The sequence below is a fragment of the Nuphar pumila genome, chromosome 2 (assembly GCF_984573655.1).
Source record: "Nuphar pumila chromosome 2, dmNupPumi1.hap1.1, whole genome shotgun sequence".
NCBI classification, from domain to species: Eukaryota; Viridiplantae; Streptophyta; class Magnoliopsida; order Nymphaeales; family Nymphaeaceae; genus Nuphar; species Nuphar pumila.
In genome coordinates this window covers 98,236,443-98,258,477 of record NC_143250.1, presented here as the reverse complement: position 1 = coordinate 98,258,477, position 22,035 = coordinate 98,236,443, and the positions used below count along the sequence as shown (strand labels likewise).

Sequence of the window (22,035 nt, the reverse complement as noted above, 5' to 3'; positions counted from 1 at the left end):
GGCACTATTATACAACCATAATTCTTGTTGTAAGGCTTTCAAAATAATGGAATGATATAGGGAATTTTATGAATGAATACACAATATTTATGCTTGGCTTGTTTTGTGCTGAGTCAGACTGAGCTTGAGCTAAGGAAGTCAAGTGTGAGTCGGTCTGTGTTTACCAAAAATCACATTGTTTTAAAGCTAAAAGTAGTAACATAATAACATTTAAACCCTACAAACCTATTAAGAGAAGCTCAAGCTGATCCGCTCAATTTCCAAGAAAAGTACATTGTTTCGAAGTTGGAAACAATAAAATTTAAGCTCTAAACCCATCTCTTGACAGGAAAAGCCAAAGAATTGTTGTTCATGTTCGGCTTGCCAAGCCTATTTTATGAGTTTGATTGAGCATTTTGAGTCAAATCATTAGTGACTTGTCTCATTTTTTTGATATATAAAATTTGTTTTTTTTTTAAAAAACAAAATGATCATGTTGAGAGTAATGAGATCATAAACAATATTGTGACTTAATTCGTTTCAAACAACATTAAAGTACTATATATGGGTCAATTTGACATTAAACTAGTTGTGTTTAACATTAGATGAATTCAACTTTATGAAAATGATTAAAATACCCTTAAAATAATAGCATTTTATAAAAATATAAGGTTATATTTTTTAGGTTAAAAAGGTAACTTTGATAGCTTTATAGTTACTTTTTTTGGAAAAGGTGTATGACTTTTCAATTCTCTCTAAGTTCAAAAGACCTATAATGCCAAAAAAACTAATTATGTATCGTCAAAAAATATAATTCTTTGAAAGATATTTTTAGTTATTTTTATAAGGTTGAATTCATCTAATGTTAATCATAACTAGTTTCTCTCATATAGTGTAGGGTTCTTTGCTAATGTAATTATTGACTTGTTATCTAACATGATTGTAGTAGGGCCTCTTTAGAGAATCTGCAAATTCTCATGGTAGTTGATTTCATTTCTTCACCATTCTTGCTTTGAATCTCTTCACCTTATCTCTTTCATTCTCATTTATTTTGTACCGTCATTTTGCATCAATTGCTTCGTGACCTTTGGGAAATGTTGTCAACTCTCGTACATTGTTTTTCTCAATAACTTTGATTTCTTAATCTATCACATCCCCCCATCTTTCATCTTGCATGATAACTTCATGACTTAAATATTCACAATCAACAAACAAGCAAAATAAAGTATGGTCATTGTTAGTACTATGGGTATGGAAAACGCCGACCCGAATAATATTTGGGTTGATCCGAACCTGACCCGAGTAATATGCAGTTTAGGTTTGGATCATAATTTTTGGCAGGTACCCAACTAGACATGAGTAATTTATATATATTTTTAATAAAAATAAATTTCTAAAATTATGTGGGTTTGAGTTTGGGATTATATTCTCATGACCCGAAAAAACTTGAACCCAATTATTAGTTATATGGGCAGGTCCAAGTCAACCCCGATCCAGGCCTGACCCGACCTATTGACAGCTCTACATGCCCCGGGAGCCTGCAGCTGGGTTGGGTTTTGCCCAGATGAGAAAATGGAATCCCCGAACCTAACATGTCCAATTTAAGAAATATTTAAAGGGTTTATATTTAATACAATTGATTGCAAGTACAATCTAGTTGGAATCTTATGACACAAGTTGTTTGGACTCAATCTAACCTCGTAAGTGTGTTCAACATGCTTGATTTAGTGGGAAACAATCCTCTAATCATGTTTTTTTAATAAAAAGATATTTTTTCAGTAAAAAAAAATGGTGCATTTACAACCATTGATTATTGCATTGCAGGGTAGGGCACATTTGGTTACGAATTTCATGTAGGGCAGATTTGGTTACCATGAATTTGAGATCCGAGGGTGTTTGGCATGGAATTCATGCAAGATTCTCAGTTTTTGTAAATAAAAGATCTCATAAATGCTTGGATCTGAGATCAGACAATCAAATTTAAGATCGGAGGATCTGATGCCGCATAAGCATGCTGATCTGGTGAGGTGTGGAAGTAAAATCCTGGGTTTTACAAACGCTAGATCTCAAATCCGAGGCTACCTTGGATTTGAGGTCCTCACAGTTGTATGATACAGAAGAGCGTGCCTCGGATTTGAAATCCGATATGGAGGGGTCGGAATTCAGATCCTTGGATTTCAGATCCTCATTTCTCAAAGTTCTGAGGCATTCAAACACACCCTTATTGTTTTGAAAAGGCAATGATCTATGTGATGTGTGTTCGAAGTGAAAGTTCGAACATATTTCGTAAATATGATACAATGAGACAGGTTTTTTCTAATTTTTTAATCGTTAAGAAACTATTTTTTAATAATTTAACATTTAAAAGTGCATTTTTATTGAAATTCATTAAAAAACTTTAAAATTATCCAATGTGCTATTCATTAAAGATGGTAATTTTCTTAAAAAGAAGACTCGCATTTGAAATAGTTCAAAGAGTTCCTAAATGACACAGAATCCAACAACTGGCCTATTAGCTCAGTTGGTTAGAGCGTCGTGCTAATAACGCGAAGGTCGCAGGTTCGAAACCTGCATGGGCCATTGTGTTGAAAGTTTTCTTTTGTCCTTTTTGTTTGTTTTCCATCCAGCAATCGAGTCGCGAGACCCTTAACGGATCCTGTCCGATTAATGGTTTTTCAAATGAACATAGAACAAGGACTTCAAAATGGTTTTATTGCAGTTCGAACCAACTCTCTGACCAACCTGAGCTGGTCCATCATTCAAGATCGTTGACTTGGTCTCTCAGACCCTTCTTTGGGTTTTCGGGTCTTGGACGTTGTTAGTCTGTCCTTCTTAAGATACTTTGACCCGTTAATACTAACTGGTACGTTATGGGTAGGGACATTACTGACTTAATCAGTATCCATTTTTAAAGTGGATCCAGATCTAGAACTGGATCAAACTTAGAGCTTATAATGTAGACCAGATCCAGGTAGAATCTGCACTTTTGTGGATTTGGATCTGCTAAAACCAGGTGAAACCTATTGCCTTATGTGAAAAAAGGAAAAAGATAAACTGGTCTCCTACTCTCCGACGTGATCGTAAACACTTATCTGATTCTGAGCGAGATCCAAATAGACCCGACTATATTTGATCCAGATCCGAACCAGATTCAGATAAATAATATCTGGATCTTACAAATATAAGCAGGATCTGCTTTACCTGGTCGGAACTCATACCTGTTTGCATCGCAAAGTGGACACGACTCTGACCCCAATAGGATTATATCTGCTTACCTGATCCGCCTGCTGAACCCCAATAAATCATGCCTTTTTTCCAGATTTTGGATACATACTATTCGGATCCAAAAATATGGCTTGGATATTCATGTCAATCCGAGTCGGAGATCTGACCCGTTTGGAGTCCTCGGAGACTACTAGACCCACATTGGCCAAGTTGGAGGATCTCGCAGGCAAAAGAGGGTCCAATGCCAGCCAATAATTATGATCCACGTGTCAATTGAAGAGTTTTTCGTGAACCCCGTCCGAATATACTGAGTGGGATGCCCAAAATTGGCCCTTTTGGGCCCCACCATTTCGTTTAGCTTTTTATCCTACCCGGACAAAAATACTCTTCACCAAAACCTTATTTGTCCAAAATATCCTTTTCCATCTCTCGTTAAAAAACAGTAGTTTTTTTTTTTTTACACGTAGAAACAGCCTCAGGATCAGATACCTAGCTGAGCTGCGTTGGTTTTACCTGCAGTAACTTACGATCACTGTTCAGGCAGCATCTTACCCCTTGCTCCCAGAAAGTCACCACGCTATAGCTTGTGCAAGGAGTGATGCCCATAGGATTTGAACCTAGACCGCCTGCCTAGCAGCGTAGGCGTAGGCGTAGGCGTAGGCATAGGCGTAGGCATAGGCGTAGGCATAGGCGTAGGCATAGGCGTAGGCGTAGGCGTAGGCGTAGGCATAGGCGTAGGCGTAGGCATAGGCGTAGGCGTAGGCGTAGGCGTAGGCGTAGGCCCCATACCACTGCATCAAAAACCTTTGGATTTTTTTTATTCCCATTGATTTCTCAGCATTGATGTGTATCAATGTTACATTAAAGAAGGGCAATGACCAGATATAAGTTAGGTATAACTATAAATGTGATATTCAAAACCCAAATAGTAAATGAAGCACTTTAGTATCTAATAACCAAAAGCTATGCCACAAAATGCATGATATACCAAATGAGGCTATACCACCGCCGGGGTCGCCTGTGTGGCCAGTGGAAGACCCCGGATCAAACTCCGCGGAATAACAAGGCAATTTAAGCGGGGGTTTTCTCAATTTATTAAAAAATATAAGATTTTGGTTGGAATTTCTTTGACTCACTGATCTCTTTGAGTTGCAAATGGTAAACCCAATGTTGTCCTGTATCCTTTGGCCAACAATTCAGGTGAATCGGCTCATACTCAACTCAAGTGAATCATTTTGAATCTGTCAAAAATAATAAAAAATGTTACTCGTTAATCAGAATATGACACGTGTTAAAGTCATAAAATAATTTTTAAAAAATTATATTTATTAAAAATAGCCTATTCAGGAGTAAAGGATATCGATTTTCTTATGAGATACTCACCGATACTGAAAACATTTGGTAAACCTGAGAAGCTGGCCCAAGTCAAAGATTAGGAACCAACGAAAAGGATAGTTTGATCAATTCAAAAGATGGCCAGCCTACTTTTGTAATTTTACCCTCCGCAGCTCATCAGTGGTCATTTTTGGATTTTGGAGTAAAAATAGGCACGCGAGGAGCTCAAGCCAACAATGAAGGGTATTTTAGTAACTATATAATTGTTCACGATGAAACATGAAAAATAAAATAAAGAAAAACGATTTATTTTCCTCGTTTGTACAATCACGGGGAGAGATTTGCACAACAAGCCAACGAATATAATTTATCCACATGGACGGATGGGATCTGCAGCCGTTGCACAGCGTATTTTTTGCATATAAAAATTTCGTTTTCAAATGACCACCATAATTTCGTTTTAATTAATATATGGAGAATAACTTTTGCAATTTTCAAGGAACCCCATACTTGTAGCCTGGTTAAGCGATTTTTTTTCCCACGTGACACCTTCATCTCAGGAATGAAATTTAAAATATTTAAAACATTTATAAACTATTCTAAGAAAAGGTTTAGTTGCTTACATGGTACTGCCATATATAATTAGGGGTCAACCCGTCGGGTTTGGTTCAGACTCAGGTGGAACCCGACTTGGACCAGATTTTCGAGTATAGTATTAGTATCAGGTTCGGACCTGAGTCTAATTGGATCTACTATAAGAGAAACCACACTCGGACCTGCGATAAGAGCTACATGAACCACTTAGGCGTATTTTTTTTATTTTTACATTAAAAATTTATGGGTTTTAATTGAAATTCAGGTTGAGCCCCAAGTCTGGTATAAAATTTCACAAATTATACCCAGATCCATGTATTAATCGGACCTTCGGGTCTGGACCCAAGTCTTAGAGTCTTTTTATTTGTCACCATACTCGGACCCTATAGGGTTTGGTCCCGCAACACCCCAAGATTTTTAACCCCCCAAAAATTGAGAATTTAATTTTTTTATTAGCAAAAACATTTTTTAACTTCTTGGATCAAAACCTTTGCGGGTTACAAATCAGTCAACCGTACTAGTATTAGATTTTTATAAAAAAATATATATATGCTCAAAATAAACTTTCAGTTTTACAAATAGAATATTGTCTAACATGTAAATAAACAATACTAAGGTTCCCAAAAATACAATCACATGAGTTCTAAAAATCCAGTCTCTAGGAATGAAAATGATTTGGCTCTCTAATTAACTTCGCCTCAGCTTTCCGTCATTGCTCCAATAGATCATTCTTTGCCGGTAATTTTGTGAGGGTCAATAACTAAACCCCTAAGAATACAATGACAAAGTACATGTATATAAAAAAAGTATACATGAAGCATCATTTTTTTATACATAAACAATTATCCTTGCGTACATAAGTCACAAAACAACAGAAATATATAATTATAAATATTATGCATGAACAAATATATTATGAATAACTTACCAATGCAAGTAAACCAGACTCTATTTATTGCATGAGTTGCTTATAATTCTTTCATTTAAGTGGTCTTTCTTAGACGATGCATGAGATGCTTCACAAAAATTACACTACATTTTTATTTCTTTTTTTACCAATCTTTGTGGGTACAACATAGACAATATCCGAATCAGAAATATGACCAAGGGGGTATATTCAAACAATTTGTGTCTTATTACTTTGGCCTTATACTTTTTTTCTGGCCTTGGAAAAGAGACGAAACTTATCGAGAGAAATCTCAACACCCTCAACTTGATAACCTGCAGTACTAGTGGTAGCTATCCCCTATTTCTGTAGCTGAAGAAACAACCTTTCGTACTTAACAATACCTCACGAAGCTCGATGTACCTACATAATTACTCTCTTATTGTAAGCAACATGAGAATTAACATTCATTTTTTTATTTAGTTAATACTCATGACATACATACTTAAATATTTCTATGTCTTTGCTAACTTCAATGGCCTTTACAAGAAATACACGTATATTTTCATTCGACTTATCGTAAAATTGTTGGCCACCACTTTGGGGCACAAAAAAATACACTTTGATTGCACATGTTCCTAGCACATATTGCTATCTTCACTATTATGTGAGGCACAATTTCAATATCTATGTAATGATTATTAAAGAACAATGTATTAGCACACAATTCATTTGCATTTTGTAAATAACATGCATTGACATCATATTTCCATCACAATGCAGTTACCACTATAAACATGCCTTGTAGGATATCATGCAACTAACACAAGCATCACACCTATACATTATAAAGATTTGATTTTTGCAATTGAACACACGTTTTACCAAGAATCTGTTTTTTCATTCGAACAACCATACACCATTCAATAGGGCGCAGTGTTCACCAAGGATCGGCCAGCTGGGGGTTGAATAATTTTCTAAGCCAGAGCCTAACCAAGGCAACAAAAACACAATAACATTCTGCAGTACGGGGCATTCATCAAAGTGGCAGACATTGGTGAAGCAAGGGAGTCTGTCCAGCAAGGACTGGACATACTCGGCTGCGTCCATAGGGCAAATACCTGTGAAAGGACTGAGTTTAAGAAATTTCAACCTAACTCTTGACCACATCCCTCATAATACGCAGATTTTCCTATGTGATCAGACCTATAAAACACATGTAGGATACCCTTATGTACAAGACAAAAAAAAAATAGTTCATGAAAGAAATGCAAACAATACAAATACCGGATTGATCACCATTTGATTTAAGAAACAAAAAAATCGCATAACCATCTTAAAGAGAATGGAATAAAAATCTTATTTCTCGCATCTACATAATCGTCTATAAACACTTAAGAAAAACTTCTATTATGAAATGAATTTAAATCACGCAACGTATGCCTACATACTTAATTATACTCTATCAAAGTACCTACATATCATACTGAACAAAACAATACATATCAGTCTAAAAAAAATGCCAATAAGACCTTTATTACAAATACCATTATTATATGTAAAATACAGAAAATCCCTAGCATGAAAAACCTATCGTTTATGTGGCCTAGACCTACACTCATACATACACTGAGCCAAATGTAACCTACCTCTCTAACAGAAATTCGAAGCCAGGTTGGAACACGTAAGCGCTCAATGGGGACCCCGGAACACGTAGGAGCTCAGTGTTGCACCGGTTAAGCTAGAATGGTCGACTGAATAGTGCTCTATCTACAACCATCTCTAATGGAAGTCACCTTCCAGCTGTTAGGAGAACGAAGCAAGAGGAAGAGAGAATAAAATGAAGTATTAGTGAAGAAAGTGACTCACGTATGCTTTATAAAGAGAGGGAGGCAGATGGGAGCTATAAGATGTTAAGTGAGGAGAAGTGGTGGGGTTTTAATTTAGGGGTTTCATTAGCATACTAGAGAGGGTGTTGCGTGTGCACCCCCGAAACACGCACGTAGGCGCTCAGTGGGAACCCCGGAACATGCACTGTAGCTACAGTGCGTGTTCTTGGGGGGAACATATAACCTGCCAGCAGCATACTAAGGGTCATATCCAAATAATGGGAAGAGTGGTATTGGATGGGAGAGAGGTTCACACGTACATGGGTTTTAAATGATAAAGAGACGTGAGGTAGTGCTAAAATGCTACTTTACGAAGGCCCACCGTCATGTGCTATACATTCGCATCATGTATCCCATACTAGTATATTACCTAATAATAGATAGGTATTCATTGATAGGTTACATCCCACATATATATATCCAAAACCATTATGGATTTTGGATCTTCTTGAGATCTAGATCTAAATTTTGGATCCTCTTGGGATCTAGATCCCAACACTAGAATACGACACTTTTTTTGGATCTCGGATTTGCCTACGAACTAGTTCTAGGTACTGGATCCGTTTATTCTAGTTATTGGATTTCAGATATTTTGGATACTGGTCAAAGATCCAAATCTCAATGTTTAAATCTGCGAATTTAAATTTCTGGTTTTAAATTTCTTACAAACATTTGGTTTATTTGAACCGATGATTATATTAGCTTTTCAATAGATTAATTCAAATTTTTGGATTTACACTGGTTTATTTATCAAAAACAAAATAAAAAATTTGTGGGTCATCATTTAATATTTGTTTATTACTTTGTTATAATTCTAAAAAATATATATTTTCATGCTAAACATCATATAATAAAAAATGAGCAATTTCTGACATGCCATGCAAATTTTTTTGACAATTTTTTTCATAAATATTACCTTGTTGACATGTTTGTCATGGCGCTTTGACTATGAATTGACCCAAATAATATTATTTTTTGAAGCTTGAATATTCATAAAATTTTTAAGACCAATGATTTTGTTTACATCGTAATCAGGCGATTCCATAGCTTGTCATTGTAGCACATGTCCCACAAAATCAAGCATATATAACATACCCATTTGGTTAAATATATAAAAAGGACCAATACAAATATCATATTATACATCAATTTAAAGGATTTGAGTTCGTAGGATTGCATTGTTCATATGTATAGAATTGTTCACCATTGCTTATTGGCAAAAAATCATACTTTGAACCAAATCTATTTAACGAGAAACATTCTTTTTTATTTCATCAAATTTATGATGCAATTGATTCTATATTATTCAAAAAGTACATCCAAACATGAAAATTCACTTGCGCAAGCCGAATCGAAGCCCGCCGAGTTTTAAGCGGTCAGGACATTGTAAATATATAAAAAGGCCTACTTTTGGTGATCGACCGTGCGGCGTGCCGAACACATACAAGGTAAGAATTGCGAAGAAAAGTGCCGTTGCACTGCTATTTGAAAAACATATAAATTAGATAGGTATTGTGAATTTCGATGAAATAATGGTGCGTTTCTGGAGAAAAACGCTATAAAGAAAGAGGGCGGGCGGGTGAGAGAAGCGTTTCGGAGACGCGAGGTGCGGTTGTCTGCAGAGGTACGGCACCACCACCACCACACCACCACCTCCCTTTTCCCTCCCCCACCCTCTCTCACGCTTCAGATTCTAGAGGGAATTAGGGTTAGGGGTTGGTGTTGGGGGGTGGGTGGGGGTCGGGGTTGATCTGATCCTGCGCCGTAGCTCGAAATCAGAACCGATTTGGTTTTTTGTGGGACTTCGGCGATTCTTTCGAGGCTCTTTGACGAATCCTTCTTTCAGTGATTCTTGTTGATGAATCGCTGTTGTTGTTGTTGTTTCCTGAGAGGGATTGAAATCTGGTTGGTTTTTTTTTTTCGCTTCTACCTTGATGAAAGTTTCGTTGAGTTTGGGGTTGTTTTGTGCTTTAGATCGGGCAGTTTGAATTCAATTCTATTTGTCTGGGATTCTGATTTTTAACATATGTTCTGTTTCTTTTTTTTATTATCGATGATGTAATCGATCCCTGCGATGTAGAGAGAATGGTTGAATTTCATTTTTTTTTTGGGAATTTGCTTGTGATAGTGGTTTGGTTGATTGGATTGTTTTGGGGTGTTGTGGTTGATCCTTTTTTTCTTTTTTCTTTTTTGGTTGGTATGTTTCATGAGGTGAGTTGTTTCCTTTGGGTGTTTTCTCGTTCGTTTTAAGAATTTTCTGGGATCTCTCTCTCTTTTCATATGGGTTTCTGATACATTGAGCGGGCTATGGATGAATATTTCTGGTTAAACAATTTGATCAATGTGAAAGAAATTGGATGAGATTGGATTACCATTGTGGCTTTGTGGATGCTGGTCGAGATGAGATTGGATTACCATTGTGGCCTTGTGGATGCTGGTCGAGATTGGTGGTTAATTAGTAATCGTGATCTGCCTTCTGTTGCCATAGTGACCCGAAATTGCCCTGTTAGATATATGAGAAGATTTACGCCGTTTTTTCCGATATCAGCTGCAGCTTGTTATGCTTTTTAAATTTGTTTTCCTATTTTCTGCTTGAATTCCAAGTGGTTTTTGTTGAAGTTCTCTGATACTAGGTGAATGCCATACTAATTGTCTTCTCTAGATGAAATTGAATCATGAAATTTTCATCCTCAATCGCTATTATAATTGGTATTGATTTTTGAAGGGCAATTTTTAATATATTTTGATGGTTTCTCTTAATTTAGCTGGTTTCCCTTTTTTGGGGCATTCCTTTATTGCTATTCTTTTTTCGGCAACTAATGGAAACCCCTCCAAAGTTTTTGAAACATTGTCTCTGCGCCCTTTTTCCTTAGTGGCGAAATTGACAGCTCCAAAAGCTTCTCTTTTGCCTAAAAGTTAGTTTTGGTGTTTTTTCTGCACGAGGGCCTTACTCTTCTGTAAGGCTTCTGCATGCTTCTAGCTGGATGGATTCTTTTCTTGCGAGTGCATTAACAAGCTTGTTGATTCAAGTGCCAATGTCTTTACACAAACCATGGTGGTTTTGATGCCATATGTTGACCTTAATAGTGATGTAGTTTGCCTACATGGTTTGCACTCTGTTAGGCAGCCTCACTTGGTCTTTGCACACAAAATACGTTCAGGCTCTATTGCATCAGATACTGGTTTTAGCGAGTATACATGTTCCTTGCTTTTGATCTAAAAAATTTATACCCTGACATATGGTAATCTTCCGCATCTCTAGGCAGCAACATAGCAAATAATAAGTTTTTCTCTTTATTATGTTGTTGTTTGGATGATACAGCATTGTGAATGTTCCCATTTGGTCATACCTTGTCCCACGCTGTTCCAATTTTGTTTGATCGTTATTTTTCTCTGCATTTGCTTGTACTTTCTCCAACTTATAATGTTCCTTGAACATATGGCACAGATTTTCTACAACCTGATCTTCATGAATTCAAGAAGCAAAGCGGCATCTACTGTTTCCTGCAACTCGGGAAACAAGAACAGCTTCTTTTTCTGGATTCTTGTTTGTCTCCTTCCAAGATTCTTTGGAGCTACAGTTGTGTACGTCAACTTCGAGTTGTTGAAGGCTATTGTTAGAGATCCTTCTTCGTCGGTTTTGGCACTAAAGGCTCTTGGAGAAAACCACCCATAGCAGCACGTTATTATTTGTTTGTCTTCTGCAGTTGTGGGTTATTTGACGTTTGAGAGATGGTTGCATCTCAGTTTACTGGTTTTACGCCAATTGGCATGTGCAAGACCTTTCAATCTAAGTTGGTCTTGTCTGTCGACCCTCCTTCTAATGTACCCTCGGATCTTATGGAGTTTGACTTTGAAGAGGTATTTGGGCCACTGCCAGTTCAGGCCTCAAGTCCTCTTCCTGCAAGTGAATCACACGAAAAGGTGTTTGAAGATCCAGTTGTTATTCAGAGCCGGTCACACTCACTCTTCGGGCCCTCAGCTTGTGTTAGTCAGTCCTTGCCACATGGCAACCTTACCCTGGTTGAGACAGAGAACACATTGGAACTTGTGGATGGTGGCATTGCAGAGCATTTGGAAGAAAATGGAGCACCTCTGGATGATTTATTGGGACCTATTTCAGGCACGGATAACCCTCAATCTTTGAAGAGTCAGGGCATTGGACTTGAAGATTTTGAGATAATGAAGGTGATAGGACAAGGAGCATTTGCAAAAGTGTTTCAAGTAAGAAAAAAGGGTACTTCAGAAATATATGCAATGAAAGTTATGCGTAAAGATAAGATACTGGAGAAAAATCATGTGGATTACATGAAAGCTGAGAGGGACATTTTGATTAAGATTGAGCACCCATTCATTGTTCAGCTTCGGTATTCATTTCAGGTAACAACAACAACAACGTTTGATACAAACCTGTCTCTAATATTTGTCTCCTATTCTTGATTATACATTAATATGTCAGTAGGATGATGGCGAGTAGTAATCGCTAGCTCTTCTAGTTTGTATATGCAAGTCAGATTTTCTTTCACTTTGTAAAAGCTGATGTTTGATCAACTGGCATATACTTTTCGTGGAATAGCTTGGGAAGCTTGGGATTTCAGTATGACTAGAATATAAAGGGACATGATATGGGGGCCAAAATGGAGTATCCCTGTGATATATAGTAGAAGTGAAAAAAGTACACAAGCATATGAGATCCCACAACCACATGAATATGAACATGAACAAAATATTAATTTTCCCATTTAATCCCTACTTTTGTCATCTTGTGTGGTTGTGGGTTTGACAACCAACAAGTTGTCAAGTTAATGGGTCTGTTTGCCATAAATCACCTGCTGGTGCTGTGTGCCATATGCATCAGTTTCTGTTGCAATGTTTTCTGGAGAAGAGAACTTGTCACTCATAAGATTTAAGCTCTCTTTGGTAATATTAAGCAGGTGATGGCAGCATATTGTCAAGCAGAAACTTTGGTGTAAGTTTGTGCATGTTTGTAAGGTTACAGAACCCTCACTTTGCCACCCTTGACGGCTTTGTGCTGTGATCTTGTTTCATAAATGTACCAAATCAAGTAAGTCACCATAAAAGGAAATGGAAATATATATAGCTGCCAAAGTAATTATTAGATCTTGGCAACTTTGAGTTTCTGATGAAAAAAGCTTTTCATGGTTCTAAATTGTCCAATGTTTGGCAAATGAATTTTCTCTCCCAAAGGTCTTTGTATTTTAATGAAGTGTTGTGAATAGTCTGCCTCACTTTGGAACATCTACTGTATTTTGTTGAGATTAAAAAGGGGATTCTTGGCCAACTACTATGCACATTATACTCTTGGGTGCTGTTGCAAAATGGGAACATCTTCTGGTACACGGAATGCTTCCTAGTTATGATATTCTTGATATTACTTTCCCGGTGTTGTTGGTGTGGTTGCATATTTTCCTTTTGATGACTCAAATCAAATGATATCAGTGCCCTTATCTTGGCAATAGCTATGAAAGTTCACGAAGGGGCATTTGATCACCTTGGACTATGGACCCAAGGAAGGATCACTGTGTGGGCCCCATGTGGAGATCCACACAGAGATCTGAGCAATTTAAACAGGGAATCCTAAAGCTCCAAAGTTCAGGGACTTGATATCCCTTTTCAAAGGGAAAACAGGGCAAGATACACAGGTCATTGGTACAACCTGGTGGGATCGGGCCAATAATGTCTAGATTTAAATCTGAGTAGGAATTAAGATCTGAGATATTCCAAAATAGCCGTAGTGAAAAATACCGTATGCAACACCTGTGGTTGCCAAAGCCATGCTAATTTTCCTGAAATATGAGACTTTTGGCAGTTGTAGATTTTCAGGGGATTCTTCTATTGCCCTTGAAACTGTGAGATGTGGAATTCTGTTTTCTTTTTGGTAGTATTTGGTAGAAAGCAATAATATTGACCAAAATTTTTGAGTAAGAGTACATGACAATGTTTTGCAATGATTAGGTCTTTTGTTTTTGTACTCTGTTTTTTACTGATGGTTTAAGCATAACTTTATTTGACGGTTGAAATATCCCATTGATTGTTTTCGTCATCTGCAGACAAAGTACAGACTTTATCTTGTGCTGGACTTTATTAACGGTGGTCACCTATTCTTTCAGCTCTATCATCAAGGTCTTTTCAGGTATTGCAATTGGTTGCTTGGTATTTTTCATGGCACATCATTTGCTATGTTACCGGGACACGGCAAAACAGGCCATGGACCCGTGTCGACATGGCCCAACCCGAGTACGAATATCGGGTGCGGCATGGGTACGTGGGCTTGGGGGTTGGGTCGGCTCCAACTAAGACCAAACCCAAAACCCACACTTTCATTTTTTTTTCTGTCAATCCTCCCCCTTCCACCCTTGAGAGAGAGAGAGAGAGAGAGAGAGAGAGAGAGAGAGAGAGAGAGAGAGAGAGAGAGAGATGTTGGTGCATGGTGTAGCATGTAGCCCTCCGTCCATAGAGAGAGAGAGAGAGATGTTGGTGCATGGTGTAGCATGTAGCCCGCCGTCCATATGTGGTAAATAGTTGTATCTGGTAAAAGATTTCTGAAATCAAATCATCTAAAGCTTTGAAATCATGAGAAGGCATTTTACATGTTAAAATTGGAACTTGTTTGGATGTTGATTTGGCTGGGAATTTCCCAATCTTCACCTTCTTCTTCGTCTTCTCCTTGTTCTCTATGGAGAGAGAGAGAGAGAGTGGGGTGTAATGAAGTATGCAAAATTACAAATAAAAAAGTGCAAAAGCACGTATAAGTTCAAGAATGAACAATTACAAAAAAGATAGACAAGCACACAAGTGCACAAACAAAAAATCTACTAAGGGACATTGCCAAAAGCTAACAAAAAGGAAATATTATTGAAAAGAGATGGGAAAGGAATGAATAATACATGGGGATCACTCCCTTATTTATATACAAAAAGTAGAGGAGGAGACCATTAGGAGCTCCCCTTCATAGAGTCGTTGGGGAGCTCCCAACGGTCATGTTTATGACCGTTGGGGCCCTAATGACTCTATGGAGTGGGGCCTCAATGCAAGGAAAAAGATAATTTAAAAAAAAGAAAAAGAAAAATAAGAAAAAGTTGAAAAAGAGTTATTTCTAATAAACAACTAATATTACATGTAAAATGACAAAAATGTCCTTGTCGGGCAAACTATTATTATTATTTTATATATATATATATATATATATATATATATATATATATATATATATATATATATATATATATATATATAATACTCTCCCTCAAACTTTACGGGGAAAGAACCAAAAGGTTGCTAAGGAGAAAGAGAAATCGAGGAGCAAGAAGAGCTTTGGTAAAGAAATCGGCCAACTGGTACTCCGATGTGACATACGGCAACGTAATAGTCTCTCAGATATTCATCATGAACATAGTGACAATCCATCTCCATATGTTTGGTGCGTTTATGGAAGGTGTGATTGTTTGCAATGTAAATTGCACTCTTATTGTTACACATCTTCGATGGTGTTGAGATGATGATTCTCATATCCCTGAGAAGACTTTTAAGCCACACAATTTTCATTGTCGTTGTAGCCATTGCATGATATTCGATTTCAGTTGAAGATAATGATACTTTTTGTTGTTTCTTACACCTCTAAAAAATCAATGAATGTCTTAAAAAATACAAAAACCAGTAGTTAAGATTTTATCATTTGGGTTACCACCCCAGTCTGCATGAGTATAAACAGTTAAATCAAAAGATGATGAAGAGGATAAGAAAAACCCTTTTGAAATGGTGGTTTTAATGTATTGCGCAATCCTCACAATTACCACTATGTGCACTATAGTAGGGGCATGCTGAAACTTACTTGCTGCATGAACAACATGAGCGATATCAAGTCGGGTGATGGAGAGGCAAGTGAGAGATCTAATTAATTGATGATATGTAGTAGGATCTTCAAGCAATACACCATCTAGGTAACCTCAATTCCTAAGAAGTATCTCAAGAAACCCAAGTCAGACATGTCAAAAGTTTTTTTTAAAATGATTTAATTTCAATAACACTTTCTTTGTCATTTCTTGTGATGATCATATCATAAACATATAGAAGAAGAATCACAATTGTAGTATCTGTTTTCTTGATAAAGAGAGCAGTGTCAGTATAACAAGAGATAAATCCTAAATTAATCAAAACATTACTAAATTTATCATACCAAGTCTTAGGGTCTTGTTTAAGACCATACAAAGCCTTTTTAAGTTTTAAATTTTTTTCATTTAAATTAACTCTTGAAAGAGGTTCCATGTAGACTTTCTCACCAAGTTTTTCATTTAAAAATGTATTTTTAACATCTAATTAGAAAATAGGCTATTTCTTAATAGGGGCAATGACAACGAGAGCTCGAACACTAGTCATTCTTGCTACTGGAGCAAAGGTTTTCTCATAATCTATTCCATATTCTTGAGCATATATTTTGACAACTAACTTTGCTTTATATCTCTCTAATGATCCGTCACTTTTGGTTTTGACTTTAAACACCCATCTACATCTTATAGGTTTCCCATGTGTTGGCTTTTTTAAGAGCATTAAGTTTAAATTTCATTGTTTCATTTCAATGAAGGTATTGTTTGGCATTATTATAATGAGATGATTCATAATAAAAGTCGAGTTATTAAACATGCTTTGAAGTTTGAGAAAAATGAGTTATATGATACAAATCTACTTGGAGCACGAGAGATACGATTTGATTTCCTAAGTTCGGTTTTTTCTAAAGGTTTGTTTTGGGAGAACTTGTCAATGGCACATAGGTGATTTACCTTCACCCAACAATTGGATGCTCAATACTAGAGTCATTGTCAAAAGAATCAAACACTTCAATAGAGTTAGACTTATCATGTCTTGGTAATAGATTAAATATAAATGAGTAATCAATTTCTTCTTTAGGTTTTTTGCTATCAAACTCATTTTCATTTTCAAGAAAAGTGACATCTTTTGAAACATAAAGTTTGTTATTTATTGGATCAAAACATCGATATCTTTTTTAATTTTCTATATTAGCCCAAGAAAACACATTCAATGGCTTTTGGGGATAGTTTATTATTTTTATGAGTAAGAACTTAACACTTACAACCAAAGATTCTTAGTCTTTTAAAATTGGGAGTCATTTAAAAAAGTTTTTCAAATGGAGAAACATTTTTTAATGAAGACGAAAGAGTTCTATTAATTATGTTGAGGTTAGAATGACTTCGACCCAATTTTTTTTGGAATGTCCCTTGAAATTAAAAGAGTCCTAGTGGTTTCTATTATATGTTTATGCTTTCTTTTCGCTAATCCATTTTGTTGCGGAGTTTTAAGACAAGACTTTTGATGACAAATTTTATTTTGTTTCAAGTAGCTTTGAAAATTGTTTGACATGTACTCTCTTTCCGAATTCGTTCTAAGAATAGATAGGTTGCTTAGAAATTGATTTTTAACCATTATATGAAATTTCTTGAAAAAGGAGAACACAACAGATTTATGATTTAAAAAATAAATCCATGTGTATCTAGTAAAATCATCAACAAAAATATCATAATAAGAGTAACCTCCTTTTAATATGATCGATGAAGGACCCCATACATCCAAATGCATTAATTTAAAAGGCTGTGTATAAATAAAAGTTCTTTGAGGAAAGGAAATGACTTTCATTTTTTCAAACATGTAATCTTTACAATATAAGTCTTTTTCTTTACATATATTTTTCAAAAATGGAAATGGCGACATCTTCGAAAAACTAGGATGCCCAAGTCTCTTATGCCAAGTATCAACACTTTTGTCATGTACAAAATTACAAAATGACTTGGGTGAAAAAGACAAAAAATTCATAAAGTAAAGATCACCTCTCCAATGACCTTGCCCAATCTGCTTCCTTGATTGAAGATCCCACACGGTGCGATCTTTAGGTAAGAAAGAAATTTTGCAACCATGATCGAAAATTTGAGAGACAAAAAAGATTTACATTTAATTTTACAACCACCCTTATTTTTTGAAACAAGAAATTTTTGAGAATTTTGAGTAAGTGTTCCAATACTTTCTATTTTTAAAAAAGTTCCATCGATCGCTGAAACATAAGATGAAGTAGGATTAGTGTAAATTTTGGAAAGAACATTCTTATGTGGTGTCATATGAAAAGAAGCACTCGAATCAAGAATCTGCATACCTGGAGGAGATGAAGAAAATGCAATGGAAACACTCGAAGTAGAGTAACTTCCGATATTTGGTTAAGTGTGTCTTTAATATCTCTTCCATTTTTGCTTACTTCTTTTTTTGGGTGTGATTTCTCCAACGGAATCTAATTTACCTTTAAGCTTTGAACATATCGGTCTAACGTGTCCCGGTTCATTACAGTTGTAGCAAATAACACCCTTCCTATATCTTACTATAGTTATTTTGTTTTACAAAGTGGGGTGGCTTATAGGATTTTACATTGGAACCTGGCCTAGTAACAACCAAGACATCATCCATCATTCTTATTGGTCATGCCAAGACGAGTTTCTTCGTGACATACCTCGGCAAAAGTATCTTCAAAAGGCATAGCTTTGGTTCTATGAAAAAGAGAAGATCTCACTTGTTCAAATTTCGGTCTTAGATCACGAAGGAATTGAAAAAAATGTTTCTTCTCAATTTTCTCTCATAATCTCAACATCTTCGGGAGCCACCCATTTAAGCTCAAAAAGTGATAATTCATCCCAAAGAGGAGATAAAATGTTAAAATAATCCCAGACAACACATGTTCTCTTGCTTAGTGGATTTAATTTTGTCTTGACAAAAATATTGTCTAGCTAGATCCTTTTGGGTATACATACCCTTAAGAAAGAACCAAGCTTCATTGACTTTTCTAAATTTAGCAATGTTGCACATATTTTTATGTCAACATTGTTTATAAATCATGTCAAAATTTTGGCATGGTTACTTCCTCAATCCTCTACCTTTATTTGATGTTCATTGATGGCTTTAACACGATCATCTTCAACAAGAGCTTTCTCAACACCTCCTTCAACCTTGGCGAGCTTTAATGATGGTTCAAGAGAAGTACCCATCACAAAGGCCCAAAGTTTTTTTCCTCTAATATGATTTTCCTTGGCCGACGCCCACATCAATTTATTGGATCCATTAAGTTTGAAGGAGAGCTACACTCTTGATATGATGAAAAGAGATAGATAAAGACAAAGAAAGTGATAGCACCTTTGTCACGATCTTCAATCACCATAAGAAATACTTCTAAGATCAAGAAAACCCAACGGGCTTTGATACCATGTAATGAAATTTGCTTAATTACAAATAACAAAGTGCAAATGCACATACAAGTGCACAAACGAAAAGTCCACCAAGGGACAGTGCCAAAAGCTAACAAAAAGGAAATATTATTGAAAAGAGATGGGAAAGGAATGAATAATACATGGGGATCACTCCCCTCCCCAACGACTCTACGGAGTGGGGCCTCAATGCAAGGAAAAAGATAATTAAAAAAAAAGTAAAAAAAAATAGTTGTTTATAATAAACAACTATTATTACATATAAAAAAACAAAAATACCCCTATCGGGCAAACTATATATATATATATATATATATATATATATATATATATATATATATATATATATATATATATATATATATATATATATATATATATAACATGGGGAAGGGGGTTAGAAACTTAGAGGTACCTTTTTCCTTTATATAAAAACTTTTCATTCCCCCTCCTTTTTTGTGAAAGTTACACATATAGACCTTGTTTTTTAAATTTTCATTCCCCTCCCCTTTTTTCTGAAAATTACACGTACATACCTTATATATATACACTCCATACCCTCATTTTTTTAAATTGCTGTGTCGTACCCTATGTAACCCTACCCAGGTGACAGATCATTTGTAAAACTTTGAAAGTAGTTTCAAGGTGACCTATTAATGAAAGAAAACTTAAGATGAGTTGCCTTTATGTTGCATTCAAGTCAGAAAACAGATGGGAAGGTTCTCAAATCTAATCATATTTCTGACCATCCAAGTCCCATGTTAAGTTCTTCAAGCTAGCCTCAGTCAGACCTGGTCCTAGACATGGGTTTCCATCAAGTCAGCTTAATGTTTTGAGATGCAATGGTGATTGTTAAAATACTGAAATAGCTTTTGGTTTATTAATTATGTTGTCTCCAGGGAGGATGTTGCACGTATCTATACTGCTGAGATAGTTTCTGCTGTATCTCACCTCCATGCAAATGGCATAATGCATAGAGATCTCAAGCCAGAGAACGTTCTTCTAGATGCTGATGGCCATGTACAACTCTGAGCCAAATAAAACCATGGTACTATGTACAGTGGCCCGCATGAGTCTGATATGATAAACATCTTGTTGTTTGTAGGTCATGTTGACAGATTTTGGACTGGCAAAGGAATTTGAGGAGAACACCAGATCAAACTCTCTTTGTGGGACTGTGGAGTACATGTCACCAGAAATTGTTCTTGGAAAAGGGCATGATAAAGCAGCAGACTGGTGGAGTGTTGGAATCCTGCTATTTGAAATGCTGACTGGAAGGGTGAGCTTCCTATGATCAAATTTTTAGCTTAGATCATTTTTATTATTGGAAGGTTAGGTTCTTTTGATCACATCTGATCTGGTGTCTCAGTTTGTTAATTCCTTGTCGATCTGTGCAATTTATTCTGTTGACTTAGATCAGTAGAATCTATAATGACGGAATATGCTGAATCTGGTATTAAAAAGAAGTGTTTGGCACTGTGAATAGGGGAGACAATTAGGGATGTGCAACATGACCTGATTCCTTATCTTTTAATTTGTTAATTATCCGAATTCCCCTTTCTGTTTTCTCAGCCACCATTTATTGGAGGGAACCGGGAGAAGATTCAACAGAAAATAATCAAGGATAAGATCAGACTGCCTGCATTTCTATCAAGCGATGTTCATTCTTTGCTTAAAGGGGTCAGTTCGTTGTATTTGTTAATTGTTACTGATTGCTATTCTTCTAAATCTCCCTTGCATTCTTTTTGCTCTCTTCCACTGTTTAGTCATATCCTCTGGCGACTTGTGTTTCAGCTTTTACAGAAGGATGTGATCAAGCGCCTTGGCAGTGGCCCTGGTGGCATCGAAGAGATAAAGCGCCATAAATGGTTCAAGTCCATCAACTGGCGAAAGCTTGAAGCTAGAGAGATTGATCCTGGCTTTCGGCCAAATGTTAGTGGCAAAGACTGTGTTGCCAACTTTGATGAGCGGTGGACAAACATGCCTCTGCTGGACTCGCCAGCAGCAAGCCCAAGGCCAGGCGAGAACAATTTTGCTGGGTTTACATATGTGAGGCCTAATCCGTATCTGCTGAAGGCTGGTTCTTTGGTGTAGCCATACTCTTTTCTCAATCTGTGAGATGCCAATTATATTGTTATAATGTAACTTTGACTTAGTTTGTGCAGATGGAGCTGTGGAACTTGCTACTCACTCTGTTTGCTTAGTTATTGTCATTATTGTTAAATTCTTAATGCAGAATTTGTTTCATGGAAAATGGATCAACGATCTTATCGCCTGTGGGGTGGGGTGGGGGGTGGTCTGATTTTATTACCACGAAGGCTTTGCGGAAGAATTTTCCATACGTATGGGCCCACATGGGCTGCATCATAGGCCACACCTGTTTCCTGTGCCGTGTTTCTTTCAGCCACAGTGGTTTTCCCATGAAATAAACCGTCCCTTGGAAATATGAAAGTGGCTGGTTTTCCCATGAAGCAAACTGTCCCTTGCAAAAATTTATGGAATTGGACAGACCAATAGTTCTTTTCCTCTTCCCCCTCAAGCTAATGTGTGATCTTGGGCTCGGTGAGGAAAATGTGTGAGTTGTGGGCTCAGTGATTGCTGATTGCATACAAACGCACATTAAGAAGAGAATTCTAGGAAAAAAAAAACAAGTTTCAAATCACAAACCCAACTTTGTTAAAAAGACTAGCTGACTAGTCACTGGTAGCTTCATCCATCTCTTGAAACGATTGGTGCCGGAAATAGTCAAGATGATCAGTTTCTTAAACAAGTTGATTTTTTCTTTAAATTTTTATATTCAATCCCAAACAAGTCTGAACCAGATTAATATCAGATTAGGCCTATCTGTTTA

At 36.4% G+C, this 22,035-nt stretch overlaps 1 protein-coding gene and 1 non-coding gene across 2 annotated transcripts; both read left to right on the top strand.

Annotated features, from left to right (window-relative positions):
* Positions 1-2,485: 2,485 nt before the first annotated feature.
* Positions 2,486-2,559, top strand: TRNAI-AAU (transfer RNA isoleucine (anticodon AAU)). The gene has a single exon. It is a non-coding gene; the product is annotated as a tRNA-Ile (tRNA).
* Positions 2,560-9,475: 6,916 nt separating this feature from the next.
* Positions 9,476-21,438, top strand: LOC149846339 (serine/threonine-protein kinase AtPK2/AtPK19-like). The gene is made up of 7 exons (XM_089996303.1): positions 9,476-9,813; positions 11,357-12,288; positions 13,980-14,062; positions 20,084-20,204; positions 20,290-20,463; positions 20,757-20,864; positions 20,979-21,438. Exons 2-7 carry the CDS (start codon positions 11,641-11,643, stop codon positions 21,276-21,278), a joined length of 1,434 nt encoding a protein of 477 aa, XP_089852429.1. The 5' UTR covers positions 9,476-9,813; positions 11,357-11,640; the 3' UTR covers positions 21,279-21,438.
* Positions 21,439-22,035: the final 597 nt, after the last annotated feature.

Bases quoted from the DNA above. Each gene is read 5' to 3' on its own strand.
- LOC149846339 (XM_089996303.1), top strand. From the start codon at position 11,641: ATGGTTGCATCTCAGTTTACTGGTTTTACGCCAATTGGCATGTGCAAG. The intron at 20,205-20,289 runs GTACAACTCTGA...TGTTGTTTGTAG, and splicing joins TTCTAGATGCTGATGGCCAT to GTCATGTTGACAGATTTTGG. The intron at 20,464-20,756 runs GTGAGCTTCCTA...CTGTTTTCTCAG, and splicing joins TTGAAATGCTGACTGGAAGG to CCACCATTTATTGGAGGGAA.